This window comes from Vicia villosa, linkage group LG5, assembly GCF_029867415.1.
Source record: "Vicia villosa cultivar HV-30 ecotype Madison, WI linkage group LG5, Vvil1.0, whole genome shotgun sequence".
NCBI lineage: Eukaryota > Viridiplantae > Streptophyta > Magnoliopsida > Fabales > Fabaceae > Vicia > Vicia villosa.
The window spans coordinates 74559202-74570271 of record NC_081184.1 but is presented as its reverse complement, the minus strand read 5'-3'; the positions used below and the strand labels follow the sequence as shown (position 1 = coordinate 74570271).

At 36.4% G+C, this 11070-nt stretch overlaps 1 protein-coding gene across 1 annotated transcript; it reads right to left on the bottom strand.

The window, feature by feature from the left end:
* Nucleotides 1–263: 263 nt before the first annotated feature.
* Nucleotides 264–4510, bottom strand: LOC131601763 (probable beta-1,3-galactosyltransferase 2). The gene is made up of 11 exons (XM_058873655.1): nucleotides 4146–4510; nucleotides 2634–2730; nucleotides 2446–2519; nucleotides 2131–2342; nucleotides 1951–2014; nucleotides 1774–1846; nucleotides 1484–1604; nucleotides 1291–1378; nucleotides 1070–1195; nucleotides 877–986; nucleotides 264–804 (listed from the first exon to the last, which is right to left on the bottom strand). Exons 1-11 carry the CDS (start codon nucleotides 4253–4255, stop codon nucleotides 656–658), a joined length of 1224 nt encoding a protein of 407 aa, XP_058729638.1. The 5' UTR covers nucleotides 4256–4510; the 3' UTR covers nucleotides 264–655.
* Between the last annotated feature and the right edge of the window lie 6560 nt (nucleotides 4511–11070).

Sequence of the window (11070 nt, the reverse complement as noted above, 5' to 3'; positions counted from 1 at the left end):
AACAGTTCTACTATTACTACCATTTTTGTACCTTCTAGTTATCATACCCTTTGTCTTATTTCTCCTTATGATAAGGTTTTAGTTGCAACTTTTTCTCATCATTTCTTACACTTCTGGCTTCTGGTTTGATAAATACTTGTACTTTTTTTAATTGTAAATATTACTATTGTTAGTTTTGTATTAAGCCTGAGTAATGATACAATGGTTAAGATAAGATAATTAAGAGTCATTTCAAATTTTTCAACCAAAACATAAATAATCAATTACAGGCAAAAGGAAAGGCAGCAACAGCCACCAAATTATGTTTATTAGAAACTTGATAGCCATGGAAATATATTAACAAACAGAATGGCCATTCAAGCATCAAAGAATGAATGTGTACTTATTATCTTGTGTGTCCTCTTCTAGCTTCAACTATATGGACAATCTCTTCTTAAAATGTAGAAAATCCATGGAGCAAGCATTCTCTCTTTCACACTCTCTTACTCCACCTTAATTTCTCGTGTATAATAACACTGTATTTCTCTATATATACTCGACAAAATTATATAAAAAATGAAAAAGAAATTTTTTGCAGGATCGATTGATTGATTCCTTAGTCATTTAGTCATGGCCCGTGGTAGTAATAATCTTCCTGAGTTAGGAAGAACTCCTGCTAGAAAGAGGCACTCCACAAAGCATTTTCACCTTCACCGCACCTTCTATGTACTTCTTTTATCCTGTCGGCAGACCTACATATACCGCTGCAGCTCCAATCAAATGAAGCGACGCAAATGTTGCCTGCTTGCGCCTTCCATTCACAATCTGAACAAAGCAAACCCGATAAACAAATAATCTATAAGCTGTTTTCATAAGTTAACAGGAAAATGTTTTCACCTGGAGGAGTGCCACAGCAAAGTCTTCGATCATCGATATGCTCGACATCAAGTCCAATAAACCAAGCTCCTATTGACACGTCCTCATTGGCATACTTGTGAAGAACATTACTGGTAATAGCATATACAACAAAAGATTAGCACATTGATTTGTTGGTGTTTAACAATTTATTCTTTGATGGAGTAGAACTTACTGGTTGTTCGATATGTATGTTGCCAAATCGTTTGAAATAGCATACAACTGCCCTGTGGCATGGCGGAAATACTTGTTTCCCGACTCGCCAAACTTCCAATGTTCGGGTTCATGGTACCTTACCCCTCTGTACAACAAAGTAAGCAGGTAAGAAACTAATAGTGAAATAGTCTGAAATCTTTCATTCAATAGAAAGAGAGAAAGAAAGAAAAGATTTCTCACTTTTGAGACAGGACAGGTCCAGATTTCATGCATCCAATGTATATCCGTTGTTTCGATCGGTGTCTAACTAGAGTTTCTCCCAATGTAGCTGAAAAAGATTGAATAGGATAATAAGACAAAAGGCTCATATCATCATATCACAACAATATCATGTATATAGTTTGAGATTATCAGAGTCTTAAAACTTCAATACCTATATTTACATGAACATCGTCATCAACTTTGACGTAGAAGTCGGCATCCCATAAGCTCACAGCAGTGGCAAAATATGTCTTGGTCTTTGCTGACAATTCAAGGTATCCTTCAACATGGTTCTACAAAAACAAAGTTTAATACACATTTGAAATTCAGCACATTTTTTTGTTTTTGCTGTAAAACCAATGACAGTATCGAGATTTTACAAAAGATATCATGTAAAACATGAGAAAAAGGAAACCTGAGAGGGAAAAAGCAATGGAACAAAAGGATAATATGTCAAATTACCAGCCTCAAGAAATCTCCGTGCTTTCTGTCCTCTGCTTCAATAGCTCTGTCTAGGATACCTCCTGATGTAGCACTACATCAAAAAGAGAAAACCGATCAGATTACGATTTGTCACAATAACTCTGATCAGTTAAAATATTATGAAACGAAATGATTGAAAAAAGATGAGATAGTTACCTGTGTCCAATAACAAAGCGCATGACAATGCCTTTCTCTTCCTCTAGCTTCTTTCTTTTGTCACCTATTTTCCACGTTTTATCAAAAGAACAAATCATCACAAATCGTAACTAGTAAAATAGTTAGATAGGCAGAAGAATCATTGAAGAAGATATCAAGAAATAGGATCAAATTATGAACCTTGTGGCATCCAGGTAGCCCGAACCGAGTCCCTTCTTTTCCTGCTGCTAAATGCAGTATTAATACCTACTACCATAAGGTACTTTCTCTTACCCGACGATTCATTCGTCCTTATATCATCTGAAACAGGAGCACCACTCCTTACCGACTCTTGAACAGCCCTTGCAGTAGCCAAGTCCATCTCTAAACTTGAAATAGTTTTATCCAAAGCTCTACATTCAGTACAATACATTCAAATTAGTTTGACATACAAAATAACAGAAATAATTACACTTGCATTTGCATCATCATTGCACAGCACTGCATATAACTTACTGTATAGAATTATGACCCTTGAAGTCTTCGCCATACATATCTCTATTTTCGCGCCTCATTTCCATCTCTTGCAACTATAAATTGGAGACCAGCAGACACAAGAAAAGAATATAGAAAATTCAGAATATAAACAGAATATAAAACATATAGTTTCTTTATCAAGTAATGAAAATGAAACGGATGCTTACAATTCTGGAATTACAACCCTCTGAAACTACATCCATTTTACCAGTTTCTGCAGCTGTTGGTCTCGCAAGTCCATTTTGTTCTGGAATACTCCATATCCTGTTAAGATATTAACATTTCTCATCAGAAAAAGTAGCACAATCAAGCTTGTCAAGATCGGGATCTTGCATAAGATCGGAAGGTATAAAATCGTAGCTAAGATCAGAAGATCCTACCCAATTAAGTTTGTATGATCGAGAGAGGGTAGCAAGATTGTAAAACATAAGATCACAGCAAAATTCGTTAGATCCTACGAAAATATAAAACTAAGACTAAATTTTTAAAGTATTTTGACATGATATATTTTTGTAGGCAAAGTGTATTTGTGGGAAAGACTCTCTTTCATATTCTATAGACACATATGATTGAATTTTTATACTTTATTACCACCACACTAAACATTTGTTAGACATTAGGTACATATTTGGTCAATTATTAGGTTTATCATAAGTCAGTTATTTAAAATCAACCCTATAAGTGAGATGTTTATTCAATAAATCCTAAATCTAAATCTTCATCATTGTCAAAGACATGCATTCATCGCCATCGAACCGTAATTGCTGTGCCTTTACATCTTTTCATCCTTTTTGGCTTGTAATGGTGGTGGCCAGACGATCAAGGCCGAAATTGGCAAAGATCGCACAAAATCAATAATTCTACAAATTTCTTTTCACACTTTAAGTACAACACACGATTCTACTTAAAATCAAATCGTCGGGGGTAAGTGAGATAGTAAAATATTACTAAGATTTTAAGATCAAAATTGAGATTTTTGACAACGGTGAGCATAATATCTACCCAACAATTGGCTGCCAAAACAAAATGGTCAACAGCACTTAATCTAATACAATGAAAAGATATATAAACACAATAAAAAAGGATTTTTATAAGAGCTATATTAAGTAAATGATTTTTTGTAAGTACTATATAAGTTCCAATTAACATATACAGTAATTACTTTTTCCCCTTTCTTACCTAAAAAAAAAAATTAAACATATCAATAGATTACTAAAAAAGCAGTAATGAGAACTGAATCAGAAATTAAAATTCTCATTAAATTAATAATCACATAACAATGATCATAGAAAGAGGCAATAAACCTCCCCCGCAACTGCGATCGGGAGGGGGATGGAACCACTTGATGCCAGAACTCGCTCCCGAACCGGACTAAACCGGTGGTATAAAGCCAAAAAAAAGGCAATAAACCAATCAAACACCAGAGTTGACTTGTGAATAAAGAGTCAACATAAACCAAAAATCACCATAATTCATAATCAATTAATCTCAACAAACTCCATAATTCCAGATCTCAATCCACTTCTTCTATAACACTAATCAACAATTAACCACTAATTAACAATAAATCAAACACAAAAAGCCTCATAAAGATCCAACATCACCAAATCAAAAAATTCCAACAACAACAACAAAAAAAAAAAAACTGAGAGAAAAATAGAACGAGATGATGAACAAACCTGTTAGTGAAGAGCATTCCAGCACAGAAACTACCGAGACAGAGAAAAAGCGTCCATTTCTGCGATACGAAGCTTCTAGAAGGAAACTCACCTCTACTTTTCCACGTCATTCTTTTATTTATTTAATATAAATAATAATTCTCTTCAAGTGTATTTCTTCACTTCAATATGCAAAAGAACTGGGCATAATAATGAATATGGTTTTATTCTTTGTAGAGAGAGGAGAGAAACAAGAAGAAGAAGAATGGTGGTGTGTTATTATAAAATAACTAATAGTGGTTAGTTTTGTTGGTTCGGTAGCTTATATCTTATGCTATTTGTTGTTGTTGTTGTGTTTGTTTGCAAGTATGGTAAGGTAAGGTAAGGACGTTGGTTCAACACGAAGTGAAGGGACGTGTTAACCGACCTTTTTTTGTATGTTCCGAAAATGTCCTTGTCGGCGCAATCATTTTTCTTTAATGGGAAACTCATGGAAGACGGTAATAGTTCATTAGTTACTTGTTATTACGATAATATCCTTTTTTTGTTACAGGAAGGAACTTACGGGAAGTTGTTACCCGAGAAATGAAAACCTTTCTTTACTCCACTCTGGCTATGTGTCTGTTTCTGCCATCTATTGCATGTGCGTTGCATGTGGATGTGTCTTGGGTGCGGTTTTAGTTACCACATCTGCCTTTAGATATAAATATTATAAATGTTTATATATATAAGAATAGGAAAATACTTAAAAAGTAAAATCAAGAAAAGAATAAATTTCCACCCTTATTTATAACAAGTATCTTGAATCTCTTAAACATTTTAAATACTGTCATTTCTCTTATCACATAGATTTACAACTTTAGACTAAACTTATCTACAAACTAAACAAAATATTTGTTTTCACTAATGGTATATTCTTTGAATGAACCACATACATCTGAGTGTACCACTTCGAGTATGCAGGACGATTCCATTGGCATAGTCGAAGCGAAAGACTTGGAATACCAGTAACCATATCTTGAGTAATCATATCTATTTCCACCAATGGTATGTTTTTTGACTAAACAACCTTCACAAAATTTGTCCGGCATCTCAAGACTTGGAATACCAGTAACCATATCTTGAGTAATCAGTTGATTGAGAGATCAAAAATTCAAATTTCCAAACCTCAAATGCCAACCCACCTATCCTTTGGTCGACAATAATTTTTAGACATTGTACTTTAGTCGAACTGATCATGGTCTTAAGCATCCTGTTCTTCGACAGAGGAGATTTCAAGACCAAATTATTCTGGGTGTCGAACAATTTTAAAACTCCATCTTTCATGACAACTGAGAAACCTTTCTCGACTAGTGTCTAACACTTAGCAGTTTGCACTTCATTCCAAGTACATAGAGCACATCTTTGATCATAACTTTCCCTCCATAACTCATTTGAAAGACAATGTTGTCAGTACCTTCTTCTTGCAACGAACTATTATTAGCAAGTTTTACCTTGCTCTTCTTCGACTTGTCGAAATCTGCCAACCACACCTTTTGACCAGTCATCTGATTCGAGCAGCCTGAGTCGAGGAACTAGATGTTGGATTCGACATGGTTATTTGCGATTGCTGCCATAACCACCATACCACTTTCAAAATCATCTGAATCTTGGCGTGCAAGGTTTGCTCCTTCGTCCTTGCCTTTTATCGATCCATTTTATTTCCTGTACCAATAATGTTTAGCCAAATGACCCCATTTTTCACAGTTATAACATAACATACCTTTCTTATCTTGTTTTTCCTTTCAATAGTTTCCTCCTCCTCTTTTCGAGGATTCAGAAGCTCTATCTCCGACCTGATGCTTATGGGGATTCGACCAAGACTTCTTGCCCTGAACCCAGTGTTGAAGGCGGAACTAATCAAGTTGCTGAAAAAGAATAAAGAATGTTTCGCTTGGGACTATGACGAAATGCCTGGTTTGAAGAGAGATCTGGTCGAATTGAAGCTACCAATCAAGGATGGCAAGAAGCCCATCAAGTAGACCCTAAGAAGATTTTCACTAGATATTCTTTCTAAAATCAAGAAATAAGTCGAAAGGCTTCTTCATTCCAAGTTCATCAGAACCACAAGGTATGTCGAATGGATTGCAATTATTGTTATAGTAATAAAGAAAAATGGTTCCTTAAGAGTTTGCATAGATTTTCGTGATTTAAATGTTGCAACTCCTAAAGATGAATACCTCATTCATGTGGCAAAAATGCTGATTGATTCAGCTGTAGGCTTCGAGTATCTTAATATGCTTGATGGGTACTCTGGGTATAATCAAATGTTCATTGTCGAGGAAGATGTGTCCAAAACAGCGTTTCGATGCCCTAGGGCAATAGGCACCTATGAATGGGTAGTAATGCCTTTTAGCCTAAAAAATGCTGGGGAAACTTACCAAAGGGCGATAAATTATATATTTCATGATTACCTAGAGACTTTCATGCAAGTTTACATTGATGATATAGTGATCAAATCTGTGTCAGATGAGAGTCACCTAGATCACCTTCGCCGAACATTCGAAAGGATGAGAAAACATGGCTTGAAGATGAATCCTCTAAAGTGTGCCTTCTTTGTGCAGGCAGGAGACTTCCTGGGCTTTGTGGTTCACAGAAAGGGGATAGAAATAAACTAGAATAAAATGAAGGCTATCATGGAGGCTAAAGCGCCATCAACCAAGAAAGAGTTTCAATTACTTCTAGGAAAGATAAACTTCCTAAGAAGATTCATTTCTAACTTAAGTGGTCAAACTCAAGCCTTCACCCTCCTCCTTCGCTTGAAGCAACATAAATTTTAGTGGAATAAAGAACATCAAGAAGCGTTCGACAAAATCAAGCAATATTTGATGCATCCTCCTATCTTGTCCCCCTAGTGGAAGCAAGCCTATGAGGTTGTACATATCAGCTTCTGATACCACAATAGGAAGTGTGTTAGCACAAGAAGATGATAATGGCATCGAAAGAGCCATATATTATCTTAATAGGGTTTTAAATGATGCAGAAACGAGATATACGGCTATAGAAAAGCTATGCCTTTGCTTATATTTCTCTTGTACTAAACTAAAGTATTATATAAAGCCTGTTGATGTTTATGGGTCTTCACATTTTGATGTCATTAAGCATATGCTATCGAAACCAATTTTGCACAGCAGAATTGGAAAATGGGCCTTGGCCCTTATTGAGTATTCCCTAGCCTTCTCACCTTCAAAAGCAATGAAGGGTCAAGTGGTCTCAAATTTCATTGTAGATCACGCAGTAATCGAAAACCCTCAGTACTATGTGGAAATGAAACCTTGAAAGTTATTCTTCAATGGTTCTACCCATAAATAAGGTAGTGGCGTTGGGGTTCTAATTATTTCTCCTGAAGGAATTCCAACAAAACTCAAGTATAAAATTGAAGGCCCTCTTTGCTCGAATAATGAGGCAGACTACGAAGCACTAATAGCTGGACTTGAAGCCTTGTTGGAATTGGGGGCAACTAGAGTCAAAATAAAAGGAGATTCTGACTTAGTAATCAAGCAATTAACAAAATAATATAAGTGCATTAAAGAAAATTTAATTATGTACTTTGTTCTTGCTAATAGGTTTCTCAGAAGATTTGAATACATTCACATTAAGCATATCCCCAGATTAAAAAATAAGAGGCAAATGACTTAGCACAAATAGCCTCAGGGTACAAAGTGTCGAAAGAAAAGCTAGAAGGGCTTATCGAAGTTAAGGAAAAAGCGTTGGCTACCAGACTATCACCACTGGATTTAGAAAGCACAAAACAAAGATACGCTAACGAAAAAGAGTTTGAAGTTCTAATCATCGGCACTTTAGTAGACACAGATTAGCGAAGTCCAATTATAAATTATCTTAGAGATCCCACAATAGATACAAAAAGAAAAATCAAGTACATAGTCTTATCTTATGTGTTAATGGGAAATGAATTGTTCAAGAAAACTCCAGATGGGATCTTACTCAAATGCCTAGGAGAAAGTGAAGCATACCTAGAATTATCTAGCGTGCATAGTGGGGCATGCGGAGCACACTAAGCAGGCCATAAGATGAAATGGTTATTATTTTGATATGGAATATATTGGCCCACTATGCTCAAGGATTGCATAGACTTTGCCAAGGGATGCCAGGAATGTAAGGTCCACGCAGATATTTAACATGTCCCTGCAAACGAACTCCATTCAATTATTAATCCATGGCTCTTCAAAGGTTGGGCATTGGATTTAGTTGGATAAATCCGACCTACTTCATCTAATGGCCAAAGGTATATTTTAGTAGGAATAGATTACTTCACCAAATGGTTCAAAGCCGTACCTTTGATAAATGTAGATCAAGAGACTATCATCGAGTTCATTCAGAGGCAGATAATTTATAGGTTTGGAATTCCATAAAGTATCACAACAGATCAAGGATCAGTTTTTACTGGTCGAAAGATGCAGGAATTAGCCAACGAAATAGGTTTTAAATTGTTAACTTCTACTCCATACTATGGTCAGGCTAATGGTCAAGTCGAAGCAGCCAACAAAGTAATAATTAGTTTAATTAAGAAGCACGTGGGGAGAAAGCCAAAGAATTGGCATAAGACTTTGGATCAAGCTCTGGCTTGTTGAACATCCCCTAAAGAGGCAACTAACGCTACACCTTTCCAACTCATGTTTGGTCACGATGCAATCCTGTCGGTCGAAGTTCACCTTCAATCCGTAAGAATTCAGAGGCAGGATGAAATTCCATCTGAACATTATTGGGAAATGATGATGAACGAATTAGCAGACTCGGATGAGGAAAGATTGCGAGCTTTGGAAGTTCTGAGAAGGCAAAATGAAAGAATAGCTAAGGCTTACAATAAAAGAGTTAAAAGCAAAATTTTTGCAACGAATGAGTTAGTATGGAAAGTAATATTGCCCATGGATCGAAAGAATCAATCGTTGGGGAAATGGTCCCCACACTAGGAAAGCCCTTTTCGAATATTGCGGGAATTTTCAAATAACGCTTATGAGATCGAAGAAATAACAGAAGATCGAAGAATCCTTCGAGTAAATGGCAAGTACTTGAAAGAATATAAACCTTGTCTTCAAGAAATTAAAATTCTGACAGATTAAGATATAAAACCAATTACATAGGAAGCCAAAATGGTACTATTCGAATAGAACATGCCAAAATGGCGTTGTCTTAACATTTTAAAATCCAAATTAAAAGTTAAACACAAAATCCATTATCATTGCCAAAACATAAAGCTGGGCAGCGATAAAACAAATTCACAATTCCTAAAAAATAGAGATTTGAGGCTATTACAAAAAACAATACAAAAAATAGTGAAACATCAAAGTCAGCAGGGAGAGAAGCTTTCATTTAAGCATACCGAGAAGCAGATACGGCCAAGCGACATTTGATCACACTTTGTTGCCTCTTCAACTCTTCGAACTCGGTCTCCAATTGTTGGGCCTTTTCGATATGTTGAATTCCATCTTGGATCTCTTCATTTAATTCTTGGCTATCGAGTTTGCGGATCTCATCCTAAAGATCCTTCATAGCCTTTATATGTTTCTTCAGTCTTTCGATTTGTTGTTCCCATGCGACAATATTTTGTTCACAAGTTTTGTATTCTTCTTCATACTTCGAGCGTTGGGTTTCCATAGCTTCGACTTTGATGATATAAGCTTTAGCAGCATCTCATGAGGAAGTATGAGCATTCACTGTAGCAGTGATCTTGTTGAGAGTATCTTGTTTGTGAAGTTGATCCACTTGGAGTTTATCAATTAGGAATCCAATTGCTATCAGTACCTTGGAAACTTCGCCAGAAACACTCAAAACATCAACTTTCTTCAGCAAATCTTTAAGTCCAAAACAAACATTAACATTATCGTTTATAGCTTGAATCAAGTTGATGTCGAACGCCTTTTCTTTGATTTGACGAAGGAGACTTTTACTAGCTTGCTCCATAGGCTTACCCCCAGAAATGGTTGAGGATGTTCCACCTTTCTCAGACGAACTACTCCTTGCATTCATCATGGCCTTTAGGAAACCTGCAGGGTTTTTTGCCTTGAGATTAGGAAGTTCAGCCTGTGAAAATCTTCGAGGAGCAGTGGTTGAAGTAGTCGTAGGGTGCGTAACCGTCCCAAAGGTTTATTTCGATTTATCTTCTCCCTCTGGTTTGTTTGAAGCCTCACTGATGGGTTCATCTTCTTTCACTAGGTTACCTTCTTCTTCCCCGTCGGATTGTTCATTATCTTTATCTATGTTCGACAAGTGTTGGTCTTCCTCTATTTCATCATCTTGCCCTTACAGGTGGGATTTCAGGTGATGAGTCATCTATGGGTGTTGGTTCGACGGGGTCAGGTTTTAGATTATTTCCCAATGCTTCATCACTCTCAGTATCTGAATCTGCTAAAGTTTATGGTGGAGGATTAGGTTGAAGTATTGCTCCTTGAGAAGGCACTGCAAAGAAAAAGTCACTAAGTTCACTATTTTACCCTTTGAAAGATCCTTTGGTAGATAAAAGGGGAATCGAGCGAGAATTCGTACTTGTAGGTTTGTCGGATTTCAGATTTGAAGTAGTAGTGCCAGTAACATCATCCTACAAAAATGAAACAATATGAGTTAGTCGAATCAAAAGCAAGTCAAAAGCTTATATGACAAAAATTTCGGCTTACCTTGGGATTAGTGTTATCTGGGCTAGACTTATGAATTTCGACAACTGCTGCAGTCCCAACAGTCCTCAGAGGTTGCACCTCAAGGTTTTCTGGGTAGCTGAAGCATTAGGCTTCGATGTTACAGAAGTTTTCTCGTGAACCACAATAGTCAAAGTCTTGTGTTTCTTCCTGATGATCAGTTTTGACTGTGGAGGAGACGTGTCTTCAGGGTCTGAATCAAAGAAAAATACAAAAAGGGAAAGGGGATTCATGGAGGGGCCCCCTTAGAATGGGGG

Coding starts and splice junctions, on each gene's coding strand:
- LOC131601763 (XM_058873655.1), bottom strand. CDS start 4,255: ATGACGTGGAAAAGTAGAGGTGAGTTTCCTTCTAGAAGCTTCGTATCG. Junction 1,605..1,773: donor ACGGAGATTTCTTGAGGCTG/GTAATTTGACAT, acceptor TTGTTTTTGTAG/AACCATGTTGAAGGATACCT. Junction 987..1,069: donor ACATACATATCGAACAACCA/GTAAGTTCTACT, acceptor TGCTATTACCAG/TAATGTTCTTCACAAGTATG.